Here is a 25,831-nt window from a genome sequence, read left to right on the forward strand (position 1 = left end):
TCCACCTCTCCTAACAAACCCTCTTGGTTCATGACCCCAAAGCGTTACACTCTGCCTGTCCCCTCAGGGGACTTCCCAAGTGGCGCTAGCGGTAAAGAATCCGTCTGCCAATGCAGGAGACGCAAGAGACTGGCAGGTTCGATCCCTCGGCCGGGAAGATCCACTGGAGCAGGGCAGGGCAACCCACTCCAGTATTCTTGCCTGGAGAATCCCATGGACAGAGGAGCCTGGTCGTCCGTGGGGTCAGTGTCGGACACGACTCAAGTGACTTGGCACGCACACACGTCTCTCCAGGACACCCTTGCCCCTCCTAGCTTCCACTGAAGCCCCCACCACTCTGCTGCCCCCTATGCCTTTCCCAAGCCCATGCTGTCACCCCCATGCCCCTCCGCTTGGCCAGGCTGCCCTCTCTGGGTGCCCCCAGGCCCCTCCCTCTGCCGTGTCCCTGATCCCACCTGCGTCCAGCTCTCTATCACCTACACTGGGGCCCCTTGAGGGTGGCCCAGCATCCCCCCAAGTCAGGATGTGGCTGGAAGCCTCTAGGATTTTCTAGGAACAAGGGCCTCATGGTGGCCATTCCAAGTCAGGCCCCCCAGACAATGGCTTCTGGGGTGCTTCCGTCCACAACTGACTGGACGCTGCCCTGCTCGCCCTGGATGAATATGGTGGCACAAGTGAGTCCAGGCTGGCCGCCCTGACCTCCGCAGAAGGCTTAGGGTCCAGATTCCAGGCACAGACCCCAGGTGCCTGCGGCGTGGCTGAAAGTTTTGCACCCCTCCGGTTCAGGATGTTCTAGGGCCCCCAGATTCCCACCCCACACCATGCCCAAGACGCCCACACGCACAGGAGGCCAAGATCCAGGCTGTGGAGGGCTTTATTCATGAAACCCAGAGAGCCATGCGGCCCCTCCCCTGGCATCCCCCCACCAGTAAGCCAAGGTCCTAGACGCCTGGCCACTGCGTGTGTCGTGAGTTGTCCCACACCTCTGGCCCCAGGAGCGCGTCCGTGGTGAGGGAGGCCCGGGTGCTGTGGCCGCGCCAGGTGGCTTGAAGCATCTTGGCTGCGTCCTGTTGCTGCTTCAGCCGACGACGCACGACGAAGCCCCTCCAGGCAGACTGGATGGCCGTGGCCGCCTTGGTCTGATGATGGGGTGGCCGCCGAAGGCTCTGGGCGGTTGACCGGGTCAGGCAGCCCCGTGGCACACCGGCCTGGCTGGCAGCACCCCGGCCCGTGCCATGCACCACCCGGGTGGGCAGCGTGTGGCCGCACGTGTGGCATGTGCGGGGGCTGGAACCCACAAGCATCACCACGCTGGGTGGGCTTCCGAGTCCGGAGGTCAGGGACTGGCAGAGAGCACAGACATGGGGCTGGCAGGACTGGAAGCAGCGGTGGTCAGACGTCGTCCTAGCCCCACTGCCGGTCTTAGCCCACACGTTCTGGAGCAGCATTTGCTGGGTGCGGCTCTGGCGGATGACGAAGCCTCTCCACGCAGCCTGGATGATGGTGGCAGCTCGGCAGAGGCGGGCCAGGTCCCGCCGCACACAGTAGCCACGCCAGGCAGCCTGGATGATGATGGCCCACTGGTGCCACACCTTGATGGTACGGCGCACCAGGAAGCCTCGTGCACACGCCTGGATGATGACCGCCGCGTGGATGATTATCTTCTCTACAGCCTGCACTGATGCCACCAACTCCCTCGGCTGTCTGGGGTCCACCGCTGCCTTGCTGCCCACGACATCCCAGGGCACAGTGCCCCCAGCTGGCTCCCAAGCGCCTCCAGGGGCCACGGTGCTGCCCCTGGGCCCAACTGCTATGCTGGGGATGGTAGAATTCCTCGCTTGGCCACCAGACATGGCAGTGTCCTCTGGGCCCTGGAGTACAGCGGGAGTCAGGGACATCCCGAGACTGTCAGCTGGAGTCAGGGGCACCCCAAAACTGTCAGCTTGAGTCAGGGATGCCCCGAGACTGTCAGCCGGAGTCAGGGACGCCCCCAGATTGTCAGCTGGAGTCAGGGATGCCCTGAGACTGTCAGCTGGGGTCAGGGGCACCCCAAGTTGGTCAGCCGGAGTCAGGGACACTCCCAGATGGTCAGCTGGAGTCTGGGATGCCCCAACACTGTCAGCCGGAGTCAGGGACGCCCCGAGACTGTCAGCTGGAGTCAAGGATGCCCCGAGATGGTCAGCCGGAGTCAGGGATGCCCCGAGACTGTCTGCTGGAGTCAGGGATGCCCCGAGACTGTCAACCGGAGTCAGGGATGCCCTAAGATGGTCAGCTGGAGCCAGGGACGCCCCCAGATTGTCAGCTGCAGTCAGGGATGCCCCGAGACTGTCAGCTTGGGTCAGGGGCACCCCAAGTTGGTCAGCCGGAGTCAGGGACGCCCCCAGATGGTCAGCTGGAGTCTGGGACGCCCCAAGACTGTCAGCCGCAGTCAGGGACGCCCCGAGACTGTCTGCTGGAGTCAGGGATGCCCCGAGACTGTCTGCCGGAGTCAGGGATGCCCTAAGATGGTCAGCTGGAGCCAGGGACGCCCCAAGACTGTCAGCTGCAGTCAGGGATGCCCCGAGACTGTCAGCTGGGGTCAGGGGCACCCCAAGTTGGTCAGCCGGAGTCAGGGACGCCCCCAGATGGTCAGCTGGAGTCTGGGATGCCCCAAGACTGTCAGCCGCAGTCAGGGATGCCCCGAGACTGTCTGCTGGAGTCAGGGATGCCCCGAGACTGTCTGCCGGAGTCAGGGATGCCCCAAGATGGTCAGCTGGAGCCAGGGACGCCCCAAGTCTGTCACTCGGAGTCAGGGATGCCCCAAGATGGTCAGCTGGAGTCAGGGACGCCCTGAGACTCTCAGCAGGAGTCACAGAAGTTCCAAGAACGCCAGCGGGAGTCACGGATGGCCTGAGACTCTCTGCAGGAGCCATGAAGCTAAGGGAAATTGGAGACGCCTGCGGCAACTCCTGCCTAAAAAGGGGCCGCCGGGAACCCCTCGGTGAAGACTCATAACCCAGAGACACCCTCCGAATCCCAGGGTTCTGCTTAGAGCTGGCCATGCCCTGTGCCAGCTCATTAGTGTGGATTATTGGCGTTAAGGCTGGCGGTGCATGCAGGGAATGTTTAGGAAATTTCTGCGAGGACTTGGGGGCATCCTGCTGCTCCTGACCGGAGGGCACAGTCCCAGCTGCAGAACTGTCTGGCTTTTCTGGTACAGAAATAGCATGCATGGACCTGAAGGATGTTCTAGGGCCAAGGGGCCTGTGGCCATTCTGAATCAGACCGCCAGCCGCTGTCTTCTGGGGTGCACTGGGAATGGCTTCCTTCTGGAAACCACTGTACGTCAGCTTTCTAAACAGGGATGGATGAGGTGAAACACGTGGCTGTGACCTCCGGGAAGTTCTTGGGGTCCCCGTCCAAGCCACAGACCCTGGGTGTAGACCGGTGGCCGCAGTATTGTCATGGGTCGGCTTGGGTGACCCTGAGACTCCAGTAGAAGCCATGATCCCACGGGACTGGTGAGTCATTGAGGGGCTCTGAGGCAGTATATGAGCCACCAAAGCCTTTTGATAAGCCGAGAGGCTCCGGAGTGTAGTGTGAGAGCTTGGAGTCTGCGGGTGAGCCAGTGGGGCCCCAGTGCCCGTGATGGGCACCGTCTGCACACTGGGGCTGGCAGCCGCAGTGTGGGAACCAGGGGCCACCAAATTGGTCTCTGACCTCTGCTGCAGGGTTGGGGTGCCACTACTGACCGTGGAGGGCTTGGCAAGACTCGGCGACTGGGGAAGGACAGAGGCCACACTGCTGGGCATTGACTTAGCTTGGCCGGGAGCTACCTCCTCCAATAGCGGCCTCTGGTCTTTGGGAAGAGCCTCATTCTCTACAGGGAATTCTTGGCTGTAGTCAGTGTCTATTGCCAGGGGACTATGGTATATCCATGGGGTTGCCGCAAGGACTTCGGACCCCTGCCTGGATACGGACCCCTGGGGAGGAGCCCTGCCCGGGTCCTCTGGCCTCATCACAGTCTTGGGATCTGTGGTCTCAAATGCCGTCACCACCCCAATGGCCTGGTTCAACTGTGAGGCTCTTTGCAGAACCGAAGGCACTTGGTATACTCCACCAGCCATGCCAGGAGCTTCCTGGAGGGGAGCTTGAGCCAGGCCAGGGGGATGGGATGCCTGCAAGGTGGTTGTGGACCCTTCCCCTGCCAGGCCCCCATGGTATGGACGAGGAGAGATTCCAATCAGCAGGGACCCCTGGGGAAGGCTCGGGGCCACGCCTCCGACTGTGGAGGGTGGACTGGCTGTACTAGCCATGGGCTCCAGAACTAGGTTCTGACTCAGTCCCCCAGGCATAGATGCTGTGTCCACAGTAGAGTTCACAGGACAAGGAGGGATTCTGGAGTCCACTGCACCTAGCACTGAATCTAAGAGCAGGTCCGGAGCACTTAGACTAGCTGACGGCTTCACCGAGAGACCTTGCTTCTTCCCGTCACTGCCAGATGCTGCAATCAGACTGGGGGACACTGAAGTCGCCACAGAACTCATAGGCACAGTTCTGGCCATGCCAGTTGCCCCAGACCCTGGAGGAAGGCCCTGGGCTACACTGCTGCTCATGGGATCTAGAGCAAGGCCCTGGCCCACGCCACCAATCACAGGCCCTGGGGAAGGCCCTGACCCACGCCACCAGTCACAGGCCCTGGAGGAAGGCCCTGGTCCATGCCAACAATCACAGGCCCTTGAGGAAGGCCCTGGTCCATGCCACCAATCACAGGCCCTGGGGGAAAGCCCTGACCCACGCCACCGATCACAGGTCCCGGGAGAAGGCCCTGGCCCACGCCACAAATCACAGACCCCGGGGGAAGGCCCTGGCCCACGCCACCAATCACAGACCCCGGGGGAAGGCCCTGGCCCACGCCACCAATCACAGACCCAGGAGGAAGGCCCAGGCCCATGCCACCAATCACAGACCCAGGAGGAAGGCCTAGGCCCAGGCCACTGATCACAGACCCTGGGGGGAGACCCAGGCCCACACCACTGATCACGGACCCTGGGGGAAGGCTCAGGCCCACGCCACTGATCATGGACCCAGGGGGAAGAGTATGGACTACACCATTGACCACATAACCTGGTGGAAGGCTGGGGGCCACACAACTCAATATGGGCCCTGGAGGAAGGCTCTGGCCCAGGCCACTGATCATGGACCCTGGGGGGAGAGTAGAGGCCATGCCACCGGCTATAGAACCTGGGGCCACAGCACTGGGCATGCCCATTGCAGGCTGCTGGCTGATAACATCAGCTTGTTGGTAACTGCTGGAGATTGTGGACACAGAAGGACACCGGTGGTCCAGAGATACTGGAAGATCCACGCTGACCTGAGATATGCTGGGGCCCACACTGGTCACGGAAAACTCAGACGAACTCACACCCAGTCTACTGGACACTGAAGCCTGAGAGAAGCCAGGAGCCATCCTGGCCGATTCATGAGTCAAAGGGGCAGCAGCCACAGAGGCACAGGATGTCATGGGAGCCATGCCCCTGCTCATCTGAGATTGGCTTGGGCCCATGGCGGTAGCCACACTCCTCTGGCCCACCCTCCCTGCTCTGCCAGGGGCCATGGGTACCTGAGACATACTTAGGAACATGCCAGTAGCCAGAGTCCCCCGAGACACATCTGGGAGCACTTCGGAGGCTGTGGCACCCTGGGATCTGCTCACAGACATGCCCCTCAACAGAGACACACTGGCTTCCTGGCCTAGACAAGAGTCCTCCCCACTGGCCACAGGCGCCTGGTAGAGGTTTGGAGCAGAAACGATGACAGCAGGTTGTTCCATTACTCTTGGGTGCCTCCCACCAATATCAGGCAGCTGATGAAAGCCCAGGGCCACCTCGCTGAACTCAGGGACCTGGGGATGCGGGGCCACTCCTCTGACCGTCAGAGGATCTTGACGTGGGTCCACCCTAGCAGACACGGCTGGCTGGCTCAGACCCTGGCCCACGCCATGAGCCACTGATGCATATGGTGCACCCGAGGTGACTTCAATGGCAAAGGACGAATAATGCTGACTGGGAGTCACTGCATTCGCCCTCGAGGATGGTAGATTTGGACTCACCCTAGGGGCCCAACTCGGCTGACTCATAGCACAACCTGCACCACTCATCACAGGTAGCTGGGCCAGGCTGGGGGTCCCCCTAGTGGCCACAGATGGCTGCGCTAGGCGGGGGGCCACCACACAAGTCATAGAAGGCTGGCCTAAGCTAGGAGCCATCCCACTGGTAAAAGATGGCTGGCTTTGGCAGGCAGATACTCCAAAGGTCAAAGATGGCTGGCTTAGGCTAGGGGCCACCCCAGTGCTCATAGGTGACTGGCCTAGACTGGGGACAACCCCACCAGTCACAGATGTCTGGGTTAAGCTGCGGGCCACTCCAGTAGTCACAGGTGCCTGGGCGAGGCTGGGGGCCACCCCACTGGTCACAGGTGGCTGGGCAGGGCTGGGGGCCACCCCACTGGTCACAGGTGGCTGGCTGAGCTTGGGATCCACCCCACTAGTCACAGGTGGCTGGGCTAGTCTAGGGGCCACCCCACTGGTCACAGGCGGCTGGGTGAGGCTAGACGCCACGCCACTGGTCATAGATGGCTGGGCGAGGCTCAGGGCCAGTCTGCAGGCCATCAGTGGCTGTGAAAAGCTGGGAACCACCCCCTCAACCATCAAAGGCTGGCCTAGGCTGAGGGACACCTTCTTGGTCCTGGACATCTGGCCTAAGCTGGGAGTCACCTTATTGACCACCGATGGCTCAGATAGGCTGCTGGTCATTCTACTGGCCATAGAGAGCTGGCCTGGATTTGAGGCCACCTTACTGGCTACTACAGGCTGAGATAGGCATGAGGTCAAACTACCAGCCACAGCCGGCTGCTGATAGACAGTAGGGACCACGTTACTCGATGACAAACTTCTGGTCAACACAGTCCCATAGGGTGCCCGCGACAAACTCTCCTTCAGATTCATGGAACTCTGATCTGAGGACATGTCTTCCTCATCCTCTGAGTCCCAGTGCACACTCAGTGTCATGCGACTGGCCAGTGAGCTATGCTGTAGAATGGGGATCAGCTCTGAGTCTACAGAAGACTGGTCATGGAGGCTTGGGGCCAGGTGCCTGTGACCTGCTCCCTCAGTCTCTTCCACACTCCTGGGTCCCTGGGACCTCTCCACGGCCTCTGCGGAGAGGAGAGCATCTAGATCAAAGTCCCTGTCCAAGCTGGCTTCCCAGGCCTCCTCGTCCACCACGTCAACAGCGGCCATGCTGGCCACAGACATGGTGGAAAGGCCGAGTGAGCCGCAGCTGCGCAGCGAGCTCTGGGAATTGCTCATATTTAGGCCGTAGTCTGTGCAGCCCTGGGAGAAGCTTCTGGACAGGTCATTGTCTGGACCTTGTGGCATAGTGGCCACCAGTTCACTAGGTATATGGTCAGTTATCCGCTCCTGTGGGCCATGTGCCCTGGAAAGGCTACCCCGTGTTTGATTCTTCTCCTTCCCAGGGATGGCTGTTCGGGAAAGGGTGGGTGTCAGCTTATTGCCTGGGGAGACTTGGAACAGACCGGGATCCACCTGACCCCCTCGCTTGGCTGCCCAGCAACGACCAGGAGCCACGGAACCGGGCCAGGGACCTGGGGTTATGACGCAGGCCTTGGGGGCATGCACTTGTGCTTTGCTCACTGTGGCGGCCTGTGGCGGAACTGGGGTCGCTTCTTTGGTCACCTGCCTAGGGCCCCTGCAGCCTCGTTTATGATTCGGGGACCGTGTTCTCTGCACGGTCTCCTTGGGGACCACAGGTAGCTGTTGTGGAACTTTGGCCCCTTGGGGTTGGCCCCCACCGGGGGATGCCCTGCTGATCCCCGAGGGCTGACACCAGCAAACAGAACCCCCATAGTTGGTGGCACAGCTGTGGGAGTGGGTGCCGCTCCCACGACCTGTGGTGCTGGGAAGCTTGCCCGGTGCTAACCTGCACTCCCCTGGGGATGCCCTTGTGTGTGGGGCCACCCTGCTGACCATGTGTGGACTGTGGGTGCTTGTGGTTGAGCTGCCAGTGGCCAGTGACGGCTGGCTGGTGCTCGGGCCCACGCCATTGGCAAGGAGTGGCTGCCACAGACCGGAGGCCGGCTGTTGGTGGGGCAGGTTGGACAAGTTGGGGTCCACATCACTCACCATTGGGCCAAGGGCTGATGCCAATTCCCTCACCCTGGGGTGCAGGCACACTCTTTCCTCACAGTTCTTGAGGGTCAGGTACAGATTTAAGGGGCTTCTGCTGGGTCCCGTCTCCCATGACAGAGTGGGACCCGGGGCAGAAATAGGGGGATACTGGTGAATGGTCATCACCCCAGCAATCAAGGAGGCACCTACAGAGACCACGGATGAGCAGGGTGACCCCCCGAGCATAGCCCCATCCCCCCTCTCTTCCAAGAGCCCGGACGGCCAGCCTGTGACAAAACCCTCCCAGGCCCCACCCCAGGGAACCCTAACCTTGCTGGGCTGTAGTCTCATGGGGCCCAGGCTGGGCCCCCACGCGGCCGACAGGCTCCCCCTGCAGTCCTCCTCCACGGGGGCCGGCATCACGGTCATCCCACTTCCCATCGTTTTGGAGGCAGCCTTGGGGAGGCCGACTCCAGACCTCAGGGCCGCCTGAGAGAGAGATTGGCTGAGGACTGCACCCAGCTCACCCTGACACAGGGCCTGGCTCAAGGTGGCGCGCTCCTCCTCCGTCAGGGCCTTGCTAAGCACGTCCGCCAGTCTGCTCTGAATGGCCTTAGTCAGCTCGCCCCGGGACAGTGCGCGGGACAGGCTGGTGCCCAGCTCGCCCCAGGAGAGCGCCTTCACCAGCACCGTGCCCAGGATGCCCTGGGGCAAGGCCTTGGCCATCGTGGCTCCCAAGACTTCTTTGGACAGGGCCTGGTTCAGGGCCGCCCTCACTTCCCCCTGGGAGAGGGCTTTGGCCAGCAGGGCGCGGAGGTCCTCCTGCGAGCCCAGCACGGCGGCCAGCTCAGCACACAGGGAGGCGAGTTGGGAGGCCGCTAGCTCCTCCTGGCTGGGCGGGGGTGCGCTGGTGGTTGACGGCTGGGCCCGGGCAGCCCTGCCGTCCCCCCAGGATTCAGCGTTGCACGTGGTGTGGCCAGCAGAGGCCAGCAGAGGCACCAGCATGTTCTGGGTCTCAGAGGCCCCCTGGTGCAGGCCCAGGGTGGCCTTGCCCTGCACGTAGCTGTGGGATGGGAGCTGGGTCAGTCTGTCTTCTGGCTTGGCTCGGGGCAGAGCGCCAATGTGCTGGCAGGGCTGGGTGGAAGCCTTGAAGCCCACCAGGAGTGGCTGCGACTGCGTCTTGCTGCTGAGTTCAGCAGCCTGGTGGGCCGCATAGAGGCTCTTGGCTGTATCTGTGACCAGCTGGGCCTGGGACTGCGCCTTTGTCAATCCGGTGGGGAGATGCCCTTGGGACTGTACCTTGATCACTGCTGTGGTCAGCTGTGCCTGGGACTGCGCCTTCATCAGCTTGGCGGGCAGGTGTGCCTGGGACGGCGTCTTAGACAGACACACACTCAGGTGTGGTTGGGCCACGGCGGCGGGGGGTTGGGCTTGTGGGTATCCTTGGCCCTGGGCCATGGTCGACTTGGCAGACACGTGCTCCTGGGGCAGGGCCTTAGTCAGCTCGGCCAGCAGATGGGCCTGAGGCGAGCCTGTGGTTGAACGAGGGGCCAGTTGCGCTTGAGGCAGACATGTGCTCAGAGGCGCCCCAGCGGTTCTCGCAGGCCCATACAGCTGGGATTGAACCTTCAAGATGTCCGTCCTCGGATGTGCCCACTTGTTCCTGTCGCTCGCCACTTTTGCCCAGGTCAGATCCCCGGGCATTTCCATGGCCATACTGGTGTCAGACGTGGTTTCCGTTTTCCCTTGTTTCTGGGAGAAGGCCTTGATTTTCTCGCCTTCCAAAGGAGGCCTGGCTGGAGGCTTGGGAGCCCCAGCCCCCGGATGCGACGGGGGAAAGCATTTCACTTTTCCCTCTGTCAAGTATGAGCGGGACGAGACCTTGACCGCCCTGGTCGCCTGTCTCGCGTTCACCGTGGCCCTGGCCTTTGGTCCACTTAGACATGTGTGGGATGAGGTGTCGGAAATTCCAGCTGTCGCCGCTGCTGAAAACGGAGGCTTGAGGTTTCCAGCTGCTGACGGGGGCAGGCACAGGGTTTTGAGGATGGTGGCCACTGAGCGTAACTGAGCTGGAGTCTTGGTGATCATGGCCGCCAGGCGCGTCTGGGGAGGAGCAGTTTTCGCCACCGTGGCTCCTTGGAGCATCTGATGAGAGAGGGTCTTGGTCGCTGTAGCCACCTGACATGTCTGCAGTAGGGTCTTGGTTCCCGTGGGTGCTGGGTGCGTCTGGGGTGGCGTCTTGGTCAGCAAGGGCACTGCACACGCCTGGGGCGGGACTTTGGTCGCTGTGGCCGCAGGCCGTGTCTGAGTTGGAGACTTGATCATCGAGGCCAGCAGGCCTAGTTGGGGTGGGGCCTTCGTCATCGTGGCTGCCGGTCGTGTCTGGGGTGTAGTGTTGGTCGTGGAGGTTGTTGGTCGCATTGCAGCTGGGGTCTTGGTCCCTTGAGTCACCGGGCAGGGCTGGGGTGGGGTTTTGGTGATGGTTATCATGGGCACTGGGCATGGCTGGGGTTGGATCTTACTCATCATGGCCGCCAGGCATGACTGGAGTGGGGTCTTGGTCGCCGTGGCTGGTGGGCACATCTGAGGTGGGATCTTGCCCACCGGGCCTTGGGGGTACACCTGGGGTGGGGCCTTGGTTATTGTGACAGTTGACATCGGGCATGGCTGGGGTAGGGTCTTGTTCATCATGGCTGCCAAGCACGACTGGAGTGGAGCCTTGATCATGGTGGCCGCCGGGCATGTCTGGGCTGCAGTCTTGGTCATGGGGGCTGCTGGGTCTGTCTCTGGTGGAATCTTGGCCATTGCAGCTGCCAGGTACATCTGGGGTGGGGTCTTGGCTATTGTTACCATGGGCACCGGGCAAGGCTGGGGCGAGGTCTTGGTTATCGTGGCTGCCGGGTACATCTGGAAGGGAGTCTTGGTCATGGTCATAGTGGGCCCTGGCTGGGCGAGGGTCTTGGTTATCACAGGCGCTGGGCCTGTCTGAGGTAGCATTTTGAGGACCTCTGCTTCCGTGTGGACCTGGGTTTGGGTCTTGAATTGTCCTTGAACTGCCTGGGCGCACCTTGCAGATGGTGGTGGCCCCATGGCTCCTGCCTTGTTGGCTCTGGAAGTTATTTGCTTGGTCTTCATTGGGTCCCCTTCTACTTGGACAAGGCAGGTACTTCTGACGGTTCTTGTCATCAGGCATGGGCGGCACTTCGCATCGAGACTCATGGGACATGGAAGTTTGATGGCGACTGTCTGGTGTGGCAGGAAGGTGACGCTGGGGCTTCCGGCAGAGCACGTCCCAGACGGTGACATGCCCTGGGACTGCAAAAGGGCCGGTTGGTGGGTATAAGCGGCCAGGCTGTCAGAGGAAGGGAACTGGGTCTCCTTGCTCACCATGGTGGGCTGGGCCAGAAGGGACTTGCCCTCTTCCGGATGCTGGAACCGCACCTGCTGGGGCGGGTGGTAAGGGATGTCGCGTTCCTCCACCTTCGCTTTTTTCTCCATCGCCTTGCCAGCCCGGAGGAGGCGCCTGGTGTTGAAGCGTCGCCAGGACGCCTGGATGGCCTTGGCCGCCATCATCTGCGAGATAAGCTTCTGCCGGAGGCGGTACCCCCTCCAACAGGCTTGAATGAGGGTGGCTGCGCGGGACACCATTATGTCCATTTCATCCACCAGGACATTCCTGAAGGCCTGGCTCTCCACCACAGCGCGGAGGCGAGGGACACGACGAGCCACCGTCTTGTCCTTGTCAGGCTGTTCCAGAAGGGTCTCCTTGGAGGCAGGGGGTTCGCTCTGGGGCTGTGGATGCAGTGTTCCCGGTTTGTCTTGGAGACTGGGATCGGGCTGATAGGAGCTCTGCCCACTGGGTGACGCCTGTAGCTGTGAACACAGTGTCCTCATTCTATCTTGGAAATTGGCGATGGACTGATAGCTCTGCCCACTGGGTGACGCCTGTAGCTGTGAACACAGTGTCCCCATTCTATCTTGGAAATTGGGGATGGACTGATAGGAGCTCTGCCCACTGGGTGACACCTGTAGCTGTGTTGCTTGCTGCATTGTCTTGGTTCCTAGGCGGGTCGGCTCTGCCTGTGGGGGGCAGTAGGGAGGTGGTCAGGGAGGAGCGTCATGCAGACAGGAGGCCTCCTAGCGGGGGCGGGTACTCACCCCCAGAACCTACATGTTCTTGTTCCTGGGATCTTGCCATCTTCCTCCTCCACTTGGCAGGTACTCCTTCCCAGTCACATGCCCGGGTGCCCTTTCGTACCCAGGCCACATCATCCTGTGGCTACTTCAACATCAGCACACAGGGCACATTCTCACCTGAACGCCTTACCACCTACCTGCTCTTCAACTTTCCTCTGTATCTGGAACACACTATAAGGACAGCACTGATCATACTGTTTTGGAAATATCCTGCCTGTGTCCGTGTGCATGGTGTGATTTGCTTTTTCCCACTGACTGATGGTATTCTGAATTCTTAGATGGTAGGAACCAAGCCTGACTCATTTCTGGGGCCGCATCTCAGGCACAGGGCCTGGGCTCCCAGTTGTGAAAAGGTAGATGTTCTGAGTGGCTAGCTTGGCTGAAAAGGAATAGGGGAGCAGATTGAAGGTTGGATGGATAGATGGATGACTAGATCCTGAAGGGATAAATTAGTGGATGAATGAATATTGGATGGGTTGGAGGAACAGATAAGAGAGTTTGGGCTGAAAATGGGTGAGTAAATGAAGTTGATGAATGAATGGGCAAACAGATCAGTAAATAAGGAAATGGATGCATGGATGGATGGATGGATGAGAGCATAAACAGATAAATGGATGGGTGTCTGAGTAGCAGGATAGTTGGATAGATGGAGGGATGGAGGATAGATGAGTGGGTGAGTGAATAGATGGAAATGAGTAGATAAATGAGTGAGTGAATGACGAAAGGTAAAGGAATTGGTAAAGAGATCAATGAAAAGGAGGTGGATTGACGAATGGCTGGATGGATCAGATGGGGGATAACATAGATGATGGATAGATCAATGACAGATGGAAGGATGGGTACAGGAAAAAAATGAAGAGGTGACTAGATTTCAGAAGTATCCCGGTGCAGAGTATTCAGACACTCAGGCAGCCCTGGAGCATAAGACACTTTCTTTACAGGAGTCCCCCCTTCTGGCTGGGACCACAGACTTCATACCTTGGAAGATCATAGAGTTGGAGGAGGAGCAGGAGAAGAAGGTGCAGTCTCAGAAGCCAGCTTGCAAGAAGCAGCAGCCTTCAGCCCTTCATCCCACGCAATGTGCAGCAACACTGCCCTGGGCTGACTCTGTCCCCAAGACCAAAATGAAGAGATGTGAAAACCAAAAAAAACCCCAAAAACCCCAAAAAACTAATTCTATTTAAAAAACAAAACAAAACCTTTTTTGTTACTGCAAAGTTCACTTATTCAGAGGTAAAACTAGAGAAATAACAGTCAGGTCAAAGAGTAGGGTAAAGCCACCATCAAAAATTGGTATTTTGGGCGACTTCCCTAGTGGTTTAGTAGCTAATGTAGTGGCTAATTCTTGGGTCCAGTGGAGGGGACCTGGGTTCGATCCCTGGCCAGGGGACTAGATCCCAAATGCCTCAACTAAGTCTTGGTGCATCCAGATAAATAAATAAATCTTTTTTTTAAAAAATGGCATTTTGGCTATGACTGTCAGTGAATTTCCTCCATGTTCATGTCTTTGGATTAACAATGAAACATCAAAAACAAAGAATTTTAAGTCCAAAACTGAATGTGCAAGGAAGTTTATTCCTTTAAAAAAATTTTTTTATTGAAATATAGTTGATTTACAATGTTGTATTAGTTTCAGGTATATAGCAAAGTGATTCAGTTATATATACACGTCTATATTCCTCCTTAGAATATTTATTTGTGCTAGTTTATTTATTTAGCTGCACCAGGTCTTATCTGTGGAACGTGGGGACTTCAGCTGCAGCATATGAGATCTCGTTCCCTGACTGGGGATTGAACCCAGGTCCCCTGCACTGGGAGCTTGGAGTCTGAGCCACTGGACCATGAGGGGAGGCACATATATATTCCTTTTTGACATTCTCTTTCATTATAGGTTATTACAAGATATTGAGCATAGTTCCCTGTGTTATCTTGTAGGTCCATTTGGTCATAGATTTGATATGTATCAGTGTTATTTTGTACCTAAAAAAAAAAAACAACCTGGAAATAACCAAAAAGGTGATTGCTAGGGGGTCAGTTAACAAGTGTATAAGGAAGGGTACGCAAGGATGTTTATCACCGTATTGTTTATGAGAGTCAAAACTGAAAACAACAATGCTTTTCAGCAGGGAGGTGGCTTAAATGCAGGAGGCCCGGGTTCAATCCCTGGTCAGGGAACTAGATCCCACAAGCCACAACTAAAATTTCTATGACTCAAGGAAGACTGAAGACCCTGCATTCTGCAGCTAAAATAGGGCACAGTCAGATAATATTTTTAAAAAAGAAAAGAAAGGGTTTAAAAAAGAAATGGTGTCCAGATCCACCAGAATAGGTAAAATTTAAAAGGGAAACAAGTTACAACCACTTGGATCTCTATCTTGAAGACAAGTCATCAATTCTACTCAGATGAATATACTCAGGAGGTTCAAGTGTTTACACTCACCCCAAACCAGAAACCATCCAAATGTCCATCAACAGAATAATGAATAAGTCAACTGTATATCTATCAATATATTAATATAAATGAATAGAATTAAAAATATCGACCTATTTATAAATCAATGCATTTTATTTGACATGTCAGTGAGAAAGCGGTCAACAGTATAGAGGAATCTCACATACATTGTTTTGAGTGAAAGAACCTGAACATAAAAGACAACAAATTGGTTCCTCCAGTTATAGGACATACAAAAGAGAAGAGAAGAAATTAAGCTCTGCTATTGAAAGTCTAGACAGGGGCTTCCCTGGTGATCCAGTGGTTAAAAATCCACCTTGAAAGGTAAGGGACACGGGTTTGATCCCTGGTCCCGGAAGCTCCCACATGCCAAGGAGCAACTAAGCCTGTGTGCCGCAACTGCTGAAATCCACACACTTAGAGCCTGTGCTCCACAACAAGAGGAGCCGCCGCGATGAGAAGTCCTCGCGTCACAACAGAGAGCAGCCCCTGCTCACGGCAACTAGAGAAAGCCGGTGCGTAGCAAGGGAGACCCATCACAGCCAAGAAACAAAATAAATACAGAAATGAGGTGATTGAGAGGGGACATGGGGGGGCTTGGGAGGCCAGTCACGTAGCTTTCTTTGGATTGTGAAAATATGGCCTGGCTTTTCTCTCTGCATCACCTTCATATAGAGGCCAAAATACTCATAAGTGATGATGAGGAATATGTAAGGAGATAAGCAAATAATCAGAGCATAGCTTCAATGAAAAATGCGAGTTATAAACAACAAGCGCACAGGACTTGACCTTTTTCTTTTCTTCACGTGCTTGGCCGCATCAGGTCTTAGAGTGGCAGGCAGGCTCTTCTCTACTTAGGGCGTGTGGGCTAAGTAGCTGCGGTGTGCCGCCTCAGCTGCCCCCGTGGCATATGGGGTCTTAGTTCCCCGATCAGGATCAAGCCCACATCCCCTCCGTTGGAAGGTGGATTCTTAACCACTGGACCACCGGGGAGGTCCCAGGACTTGACTTTTAAAAAAATACAAACACACACAACACACACACACTGGAATAGACATTAAAAAATCTGGAAGGATAAACAATTAAATTGACAAGTGATTGTGTGTGTGTGTGTGAGGAGTAGTCTCAAGGGGTACTTTAATAAACAAAATTTAACTTAAAAAATTGGAATTTGACTTTTAGTCAAGCTGGCAGGAGGATATGATGTGGGGACCTGGCCTCCCTCACTCCTCACTCAAACACAGAAAGATTGATGGAGTATTTTAAAACAGTGTTACGTGCTGATCATGCTTTAATGCACAGAAACATCAGATTACTAAATTGAAAACCAGTAACTAACTTAACACTGTGTGTCGATTACACTTCAAAACCAAACAACACGGACTTCTCTGGCGGTCCAGGGGTTAAGACTCCACACGTCCACTGCAGGGATCTCGGGTTCAGTCCCTGGTCAGGAAACTAAAATCCCACGTGCCTTGTGCTGCAGCCAAAAACAAATGAACTCATAGGAAGAGAGATCAGATTTGCGGTTACCGGAGGGAGTGGGTAGAGAGAGGGGGACGTGGATGAAGACAGTCAAGAGGTACATACTTCCAACTATAAGATAAATATATATTAGGGATGTAATGTACAACATGATTTAAAAATACTGTCGTATGTTGTATATGAAAGATTTAAGAGACTGAATTCTGAATTATCACCACAAGGGAAAATAATTTTCTTTTTCTTTTATTTTGTATCTATATGAGATGATGGATGTTCACTAAACATTTCTTTTATATATTTATTTATTTATTTAAGGCCATGACTTGCAGCATGTGGGATTAATTCTCCAAGTGAAAGTGAAAGTCACTTTGCTGCTGCTGCTGCTAAGTCGCTTCAGTCGTGTCCGACTCTGTGCGACCCCATAGACAGCAGCCCACCAGGCTCCCCCGTCCCTGGGATTCTCCAGGCAAGAACACTGGAGTGGGTTGCCAGTTCCTTCTCCAATGCATGAAAGTGAAAAGTGAAAGTGAAGTCGATCAGTCGTGTCCGACTCTAGCAACCCCATGGACTGCAGCCTACCAGGCTCCTTTGTCCATGGGATTTTCTAGCCAAAAGTACTGGAGTAGGGTGCCATTGCATGTCCAAATCTTTGCAACCCCATGTTCTATACAGTCCATGGAATTCTCCAGGCCAGGATACTGGAGTGCGTAGCGTTTCCCTTCTCCAGCGGATCTTGCCAACCCATGAATCAAACAGGGGTCTCCTGCATTGCAGGCATATTCTTTACCAACTGAGCTATAACCAGAGATCAAATCCGTACCCCCTGCACCGGGAGCTCAGAGACTTAACTGCTGGACCACCAGGGAAGTCCCAATGTTCATGAAACTTCTTGTGATCGTTATTTCATGATGTACCTAAGTCATTATGCCATACGCCTTAAATTTGCACAGTGCTGTATGTCAATTATGTTTCAATAAAACTGGGGGAAAACTTTTCTTTAAAAAGAAAACTATACCTCAACAACAAACCAACTCATAAAAAAAGAAAGCAAGAAAGAAAAGTCGCTCAGTCGTGGGCCACTCTTTGCGACCCCATGGACTGTAGCCCACCAGGCTCCTCCATGCATGGAGTTTTCTAGGCAAGAGTACTGGAGTGGGTTGCCATTTCCTTCTCCAGGGGATCTTCCTGACTCAGGGATCGAACCAGGGTCTTCCACAGTGCAGGTAGACGCTTTACTGTCTGAGGCACCAGTTACCATAAAAAAAGGAAAAGAAAAACTTTGTAATTTCCATTTTAAAAAAGAAGAAAAAAGAAAAACGTTATCAAAATCTAGCTCTCACCAACAGATATGATGCAAATACTCTATAAAAAAAAAAGACCAGTTATCAGAAGAATAATACTATACCCAAGTAGGATTTATTCTAAAGATGTAACATTAGTTCAGTATCTATAAATTCCCAAGGTAATTCATTACATCTAGGACTTTAAAAGATAGCCATATCGTTTTCCAAATAGCACCCCAAAGCACTTTCCCAAATCCATAGCTATTTATAATAAATATTTTTAAAAATAGATAAGATAGTACCTAAAAATGGTAAGTCTAACCACAAAACCATAACAAATGCCATTTTTACAATGAAATTCTAAAGTCAGTTTTGCTAAAGGAGGGAGAAAGATGTTGCCCACCCTTGCTGTGGGTATCATTATTTTTGGTAATTACAGCAAAAGCAAGATAACAAGGACTTGGACAATCAGTGTAAATGTTTGAAAAGAGAGCTTAGCAGGAATTGTCAGTTAGAAGATCCAAGAGATTCTAATTTTTAAAAGCATATCTGTATACACATACAGAACACATGTATGTATATATATATCCCATCATCCCTAAGGCACATGGCTGCATACAAAAAAAAACGAGCTGCAAATGGAAATGAGAAAAAAAAAAATTCATAGTGATGTCCAAAACTCTACAATTCACAGGAACAAATATTACACAAAAGCCAAAGGAGTTACATGAAGGCGAGGAAAAGAGACGAAAGATCTCTTGGAGGCTTTTCTCTCTGCATCACCTTCATATAGAGGCCAAAATACTCTTAAGTGATTTTGAGGAATGTGTAATGAGGTAAGCAAATAATCAGAGCATACATTAAATGAAAAAAGCAAGTTACAAACTACAGGCACCCTAGCACCTGATGTACCACCAGCAGAAAGGAAGAATTCCTATAACAATTATTACACATGTCACAACTCACAGACCATAATTCATGTCCGATTAGAATCTCAATGTGGTGTTTTTTGGAAATACTGAAATATTTTCAGTATTCAGATGGAAAGTAAGTGAGAGTAGCCCAAAAGATCAGAAAAAATAACAGTAATAAGAAAACTTTGACTCGTCAGATGTATAGACTTAAAAGCCATCATAATCACTGTATGGCTCACATCTGTGACTAGAGAAATAGACCAGTGGGATAGAAAAATGAAACCAGAAATTAATACCAATGTACCAAAATACCAATGATATAATGTATTTCAATTCAGGAGAGGGAAATTCTGTGTTTAAATAAATGGTCAGGGCAATCTATCTGCAAGAACATATGCTTGGACCTCTACCTCATACCATATTCTAAAAAATTCAGATGACTTGAAAAATTATAAGAGCATTTATTATTATGTGTGTATGTCAGTGAGCTCTTAAGAAACTAAACAGGAAACCCAAAAGCTTTGAAAAAGATAGACATGTTTGACATCATAAAGACCAAAAAAAAAGTGTATGCCTAATGACGCCATAAATAAGGCCAAAGTACGAGAGACTAGAAAAAAGTTTGCGATGCATGTGGTAAAGAGTGCAAGTTGCTATCCTGCTAAAACAAAAATACCCATACTTCTGGAAGACTATGACAGTATCCAGAGTGTCCGCAACTTAACATTTGCAATGTCTAGGATATAATCCAAAATGGCGACAAATGAGTTTGAATAAACTCGAGACAATGAAACATTCTCATGAGAAAAGTTTATCAATGGAGTGTGACCCCAAGAGGCCCAGTTCTTGTAATTATCAGACAAGGATTTTAGAGCAGAAATGCTAAGAAACTTCTTCAAGTTGAAGGAGAATCATACTTGAGGGAGACATATCTGGGGAGAAATGAAGAATACATAAGGGATGACAGATACCCACATAAAAAGGAAAGACTATTATTTTCATCTTTGAAAAAAACACATATGGCAGTATAAGCAAAGATTAACACACGGTCTTGCGGCATCTATAATCTATGTAGATGTATTTCACCGGAGAAGGCAATGGCACCCCACTCCAGTGTTCTTGCCTGGAGAATCCCAGAGACAGAGGAGCCTGGTAGGAGGCTGTCTATGGGGTAGCACAGAGTTGGACACGACTGAAGTGACTTAGCAGCAGCAGATGTATTCCACATGAAAAGTAGAGAATAAACAACAATGTTTATTCTATAAACATTGAATAACATTGAATTATTGAATAATAGGACCTATACGGTTGGAAGATTTTTACATTTTAGATGAAGTAGAACAACAGTAACTCTAATTCAGTTATCACTTAATGTTTGTTAAGGATTACAATTCCTTTAGCAGCCCCTAAAAAGGAAAAAAAAGGCAGTAGAATTTAAAATAGAATTCTAAAAATGATTCAAATAATAAAAAAAAAAAAAGGCAGAAGGGAGGATGGAGGAATAAAATTCAGGGACTACAGAAAGAACACTAGTAAAATGGTGTATTTAAATTCAATCATATTAATCACTCAGATGGTAATGGACTAAATACCTTAAGACAGAGATGATCACAATCAATTCGTTTTCAAAGACCCAAGCACCACCTCCTTTCCCACTAGACATTTTGACTTCACTTGTGTGATGGTCTGAGTATCTGGCCCCAAGATGGGCCAGGCCCAGGCACAATGGGCATCAGTGGGAACTGACTCATAACGGCAAAGTGGCCTGAGGCTGGCTCCCCTGGGGGTCGGCACGGTCGCTGTCTCCATGTCACAGAGGAGGAAACGAAGGTCCAGAGAAGCCAGCATACCATGTCTTACTTCTTTATATCGTTTCTTATTTGCCTCCCCCATTAGACTGGGAGCTGACCACCAGGTAGGGCCCTTTGTCTGCTTTTGAGTCCCAGTGTCTAGAACAGTACATATAGTAGGTGTCCCAGATATACTTATGGGGACACTTCCCTGGTGGTCCAGTGACTGCGACTCTGTGCTCCCAATGCAGAGGGCCCGGGAATCGATCCCTGTTTGGGAAACTAGATCCCACACGCCGCAGCTATGAGTGTGCATGCCACAAGGAAGACAGAGATCCCGAGTGCCGCAGGTAAGACCCAGCACAGCCAAATAAATATTTTCTTAAAACAGAGAGATTTATGGATAAATGGAAGAATGAATGGAAGGACGGATACACGGATGGACCGACAGATGGATGGATGAATGTGGCCCAGCATTCAGAACTTGGAGATGGCAACTTCAGGATCTGAATTGGTCCATCTCAGGTTCTGAGGTTTCCTCAACCGCATGATTCAGCCTGTTCCATAAACTCAATCAGAACGAGACAAAGGAAGGACAGGGTGACAGAAACAGGATGTCGAGAAACGAGAAGGAGTAAGAGCCGCAGACACATGAGCTGAGTGGCCAGTTGGGCAATTCTGAGTAAACCCCTCGGGGTCTCCATTAAATGTCACCTGAGCAAAGACCACCTTCCCAGGTTCCCAAGAAAATGTGATAGGCTCTCCAGGCTGGGTGCCCGAGGAGGACAGACTCACCATCAGGCCTTTGGGGGCCCCTTGCGCCTTCGCTGTGAGGGGCTGTCCCACCTCTCAGAGCAGCCTGGAAGGCCCAGGAGGACCCTGAAGGCCCCGGGGGCCTTGGGAGAATGACCAGGTCTCCACATACCCACCCTTACTAAGCCCACCACCAGCCTCACTCACCTGCCCTTGAAGCTGAACCCACCAGCCTGAATGGCCAGCCTTGGGGCGCTGGTATCAGGGCGGCTTTGTGACTCACCGCCAGTTTCTGGCCAATCCCCACCAGTTCCTGATGGGAGGGGATTCTAGAAGGCTGACTCAGTGGGATGGGGGAGGGGGCAGGACCCAGGTCAGGGCTGAAGGGTATGGTGGTTGCTGCACCTCGCCTGCCCATCCCAAATAGAAAGGTTAGGGCTCTGAGCACAGAGGGGACCCCAAATTCTCCCCCTTCGTGTGTCCGGAGATGGCCTCAGTCTCTCTCAGCCCCTGGGCATTTCCTCAACACCTACTCTGTGCTGGGACCCTTGTGCTGGGGACACAAACAACTCAAATAATTTAGGGGTGTGAAGCTGTTAGGAAGGAACCTGTCGACTAGAAAATAGTCACAACCTGTAAATAGAGAATTGTTCTATTTGGTAGGAATGTTAAGGACACCAAGCCGGGGAGCCAGCTTCTCAGTAGCGCTGAGAAAACTGCTCCAAGGAGGCAGGAGGGGAAATCAGGCTATATCCAAGTTTGCAACAAAGGGAGCAAGTAGTCAGAACATCAAAGATTACTGTGAAGTAAGAAAAATCAGGTATCAAGTTAGGGAATTTAGCCCATTATGTAAAAGATGTAAGCCTCTGGGCTCACTGAAATGCTTTCTTTCCTATGCACCTCAGCCATCTGTGGGGCCAAATCCTGTTTCCTTGTTCACTGTAAGGGGTGGCAGGTGTGGCGAGGGGCTACTTTTTGCATCCTCCCCCAACCCCACACCACCCAGCTCCTCAGCAATCACCATGAGGGAAAGCTGCTGGATCGCAGGGATCTTGTCCCCTTTGGGGAGCCCTCATTTACAGTTAGAAGCCAGAATTTGCTAACGGCTGTGACATTTCTTGCCCACTGGATTCAGAAGGAAATATATCATTTCACAAACCAAAGAGGGGGTGGGATGGGCTGAACCCCACAGAGAGAGAAAAAGAGTTTACCGGGGGCCTGCTGTGGGAACGGCATCCCAGATGGATGGCAGGGCACGTGCAAAGGCCCTGAGGTGAGAACAAGCTGGTCACGTTTAGGGAACATGGTGAAAGCGTTAGTTGCTCAGTTTTGTTAGACTCTGCCACACCCCTGGACTGTAGCCCACCAGGCTCCTCTGTCCATGAAATTCTCCAGGCAAGAATACTGGAGTGGGTTGCCATTTCCTACTCCAGGGGATCTTTCTGACCCAAGCATCAAACCCAGGTGTCCCACACTGCAGGAAGAATTCTTTACTGTCTGAGTCACCAGGGAAGACCATAGAGATCATGGAGGTGCTAAAGCTGTTGAGGGAGGGAAAGGAGGGTAGGGAGGAAAGGGAGGGTGACTGTATAGGTGGGGCTTCAGAGAGGAGGATAGCAGCTTTGGTTTTGTTGAGAAGGTGCAGGGAAGCCATGAGAGGGTTTAAAGCAAAGGAGCACAGGCTCTGGGCTCCCGCTGTGGAGGATGGGGGCTCCTTAGGGTAATGCCAGGTCCAGGGCCCCTTGGGAACTTACCACTGCTTGGCAAAAGTGGGCACTGGCCCTGAGCCACAGTCCTGGAAGGGGAAGTGGGGCCACCGTCCCCAGTCACCTCCTGGGGCTGGGCCAAGGCCTGGTGTGAATCACTGCTGGCTGGGTCCCGGCTGACACACACTTTGGACTCAGCTCAGCAAAGTCCTGCCAAAGCCACACAGCCTGGCCCACAGGCCTCTGGCTGGCCTCCCTGGGGAGCCTGCAGGGTGTGGGGACATGGAAGCAAGAGGCCTTCGGGGATGCTCAGCCTTCCTCTCCAAAGACCCTGTCTTTTCCACACTGTGGGTGAGGTTCTGGGCAAAACCAGGGACATGGCAGTTGGACTAAACTTCGGTCTTTTGTTTCAGCAGTCACCAGGATAGCTCCTATCCAGGCCCTAAGACAGCCAAACACAAATCCAGGGTGACCACGGCAATAATAGTAGAAGCACAGAGCACCGATGGAGCCCCATAAGGGCACCTGCAGCAGAGGCTGAAAGGTGGATGAGCTGTGTGGCTGAGGGAAGAAGTGTATCAGGCCAGGCAGCTGTGCAAAGGCCCTGAGGCCAGAAGGAAAGGCAACAGTTTGGGTGGGGAGGTGGAGCCTGGAAAGAGACACCTGCCCAGGGCCAAGTGCAGTCAAAGCCTTTTTTCCAGAAAAGTTTCAAGGAGGGGTCAGATCTGTGGTTTCCAAAAAGTCCTTCAGGGCACAGGCTAGTAAAAAGACTGGGCTTCCACCGAGCCCCGAGGCTCCTTCGAGGGAGGTCAAAGGCCCCCGTGCTGCCGTTTAGCAGGAAGGTGTAAGACACACTTGATCCTTTTTTGGCTGTGCAGGGTCTTCGTTGCAGCATGCAAACTTTTAGTTCTCACATGTGGGATCTAGCTCCCTGACCAGGAATCCAACCTGGGTTCCCTGCCCTCTGAGCATGGAGTCTTTATCCACTGGACCACCAGATAAGTCCCAAGAAATATCTGATCTTTGTCCTTGGTTTTTAGCACACAGCTTCTAAAACTTTGGTGAACTCCGGAGTGATGTGTCTTTTGTATGCTAATAACAAAAGCAGTGGCCCAAGGCACTCAAATAGCTTCAGAATGGGGGCTGTTCTCCAAAAAGACCAAGGTATGACCGTGCTGTGTGAAGTCATTTAGTGCTCTACTCTTTGCAACCTCATGGAAGAGCCCACTGTCCATGGGATTCTTCAGGCAAGAATACTGGAATGGGTTGCCATTTCCTACTCCAGGGAAGGCGTGATTAGGTGGTTGTAAATTTCAGCCCCCACTTCCCAGACCTCCTGAGAGGAGAGATGGCTGGATTTTGAGTTAATCCCCAAATGCCAGTGATTTCATCCCATTGGTGAACACATGGGACGCTCAGAAGATGAGGTACCTGGAGAGGGCAGGGGAGCTGCCCGCCCTTCCCCCATACCTTGCCCTGTGCGTCTCTTCCACGTGCTTGTCCCTGAGTTGTTTTCTTTATAATCAACTGGAAATAGTCTGTGAGCTGTTTTAGCAAATTACTGAACCTGAAGAATGGGTAGTGGAAACTCTCGGGTTTATAGTCAGTCGTTAAGAAGTACAGGGGGCAGAGAACTTCTTAGCGTTCCAGTGGTTAGGATGCTGCACTTCCACTGCAGGGGGCACAGGTTCAAATCCTGGTTAGCATGCTCGGCGAGGCCAAAAATAAATAGGTAAAAATTTTTTTTAATTAAAAAATAAAGGAGTACAGGTTGTAATCTAGGACTGATCGGTATCTGAAGTGGGGCAGTCTTGAACTCTTCATCTGTGCGGCCCCGTCTAACTCCAGTAGAGAATTGTAGGATACCCAGTTGGTGTCTGGAGTTGGAGAACTGGTTGGTATGGGGAGAAATAAAACAAACATGCAAAAAATAAATAAATAAAATAAAAATAAAAAATAAAACAAAAGAAAACAAACATGCATTTGATGTCAGAAGTGCTGTGAGTAAAAACATCTCAGGGGGCATCAGCAGATCTTTTAACCTTCCTGGGGTCCCCCCTTCTCTATAGATTTGAGGCTGCACAGGGTGTACCTCGCCTGACTACTCTTTCTCTACTCTTTGTCTCCTGAGCACTTCCAACTTCTGACCTGAGACACGTTACCTGGACACAGGAAACACATCCTTTTTCACAGCACAGGAGGTAAAGGCCAGAGCAGGAAGGGAACTTGGCTGAGGGTTATAGCAGCACGCTGGCATTCAAGCTGGGACCCAAGTCTCCTGAAGAGTGAGGCTCTGCCCCCCAGGCATGGTTCTGCTTGGTCCCCTCTGTGTGGACACCCCAAGCTCAGTTATCAGCCCTCTTCTCTCTCCAGGCCCCTCTCCTGAAACGTCTTCCTGAAGGTGGGACCAAGAAGAGGTCACATGGTTAAAAAACAAACCCCAAAGCAGCTCTCGAAGCCTTAAAAAGTGGGCAGCCAGGGTGACCTGGAGGAAAAATGAACTTGTAGGTGGAGGCCCCTCTCTTTTGATGGCCAAGGGGGACTGTGGGCACAAGGCCTTCCTTCTCTGCATGTGTTTCCTTATCTGTAAAACAGGCATGATTTGCCCACCTTCCCTAGCAGGGTCGGGTACACAACTGGAGTTCAAAACTCACTTGCCCTGTGTCCTTGGCCACCGAAGCTCAAGTCCCTAGGGACCCCAAATTAGGCAGAAGCCCAAGGTCTGGGGTCTTTTGCCCCCACAATAGGAAAGGCCAGAGCAGACAGGGGAAGAGGGGAACCTGGAAGTCAAGGCTCTGGAGATGAAAGGTCCAAGGTCCATACATCCCGGCACGGGCTCCTAAGAAGGCTATGTGACCTCAAGACAGTCACTCAACCTCCCTGAACCTTAGTTTCTTCAAAACGGGAGAATAGGATGTTGGGGGAGGGGTGTTTCAGAAAGTTCTTGAAAAATCCTGGATTTCAAGTTAGTGCTTTAACAGGGAGGTCCCACAGAACCTACCCACACCCCAGGCTTGGAGGAAGACAGCCTTTCTTCTGGTCCTGAGATTCAGGTTTCCCATCCAACAAATGATAACACAAGCT

The 25,831-nt window shown here is 53.0% G+C and overlaps 1 protein-coding gene across 1 annotated transcript; it reads right to left on the minus strand.

The window, feature by feature from the left end:
* Window positions 1–856: 856 nt before the first annotated feature.
* Window positions 857–25,779, minus strand: LOC113896153. Its single transcript, XM_027548272.1, is given in 4 exon segments — window positions 857–4,628; window positions 4,631–12,247; window positions 13,343–13,471; window positions 22,796–25,779. Coding segments are annotated over 2 exon segments (11,118 nt in total). The 5' UTR covers window positions 12,062–12,247; window positions 13,343–13,471; window positions 22,796–25,779; the 3' UTR covers window positions 857–941.
* Between the last annotated feature and the right edge of the window lie 52 nt (window positions 25,780–25,831).

The sequence above is a fragment of the Bos indicus x Bos taurus genome, chromosome 7 (genome assembly GCF_003369695.1).
Source record: "Bos indicus x Bos taurus breed Angus x Brahman F1 hybrid chromosome 7, Bos_hybrid_MaternalHap_v2.0, whole genome shotgun sequence".
Lineage (NCBI taxonomy): Eukaryota > Metazoa > Chordata > Mammalia > Artiodactyla > Bovidae > Bos > Bos indicus x Bos taurus.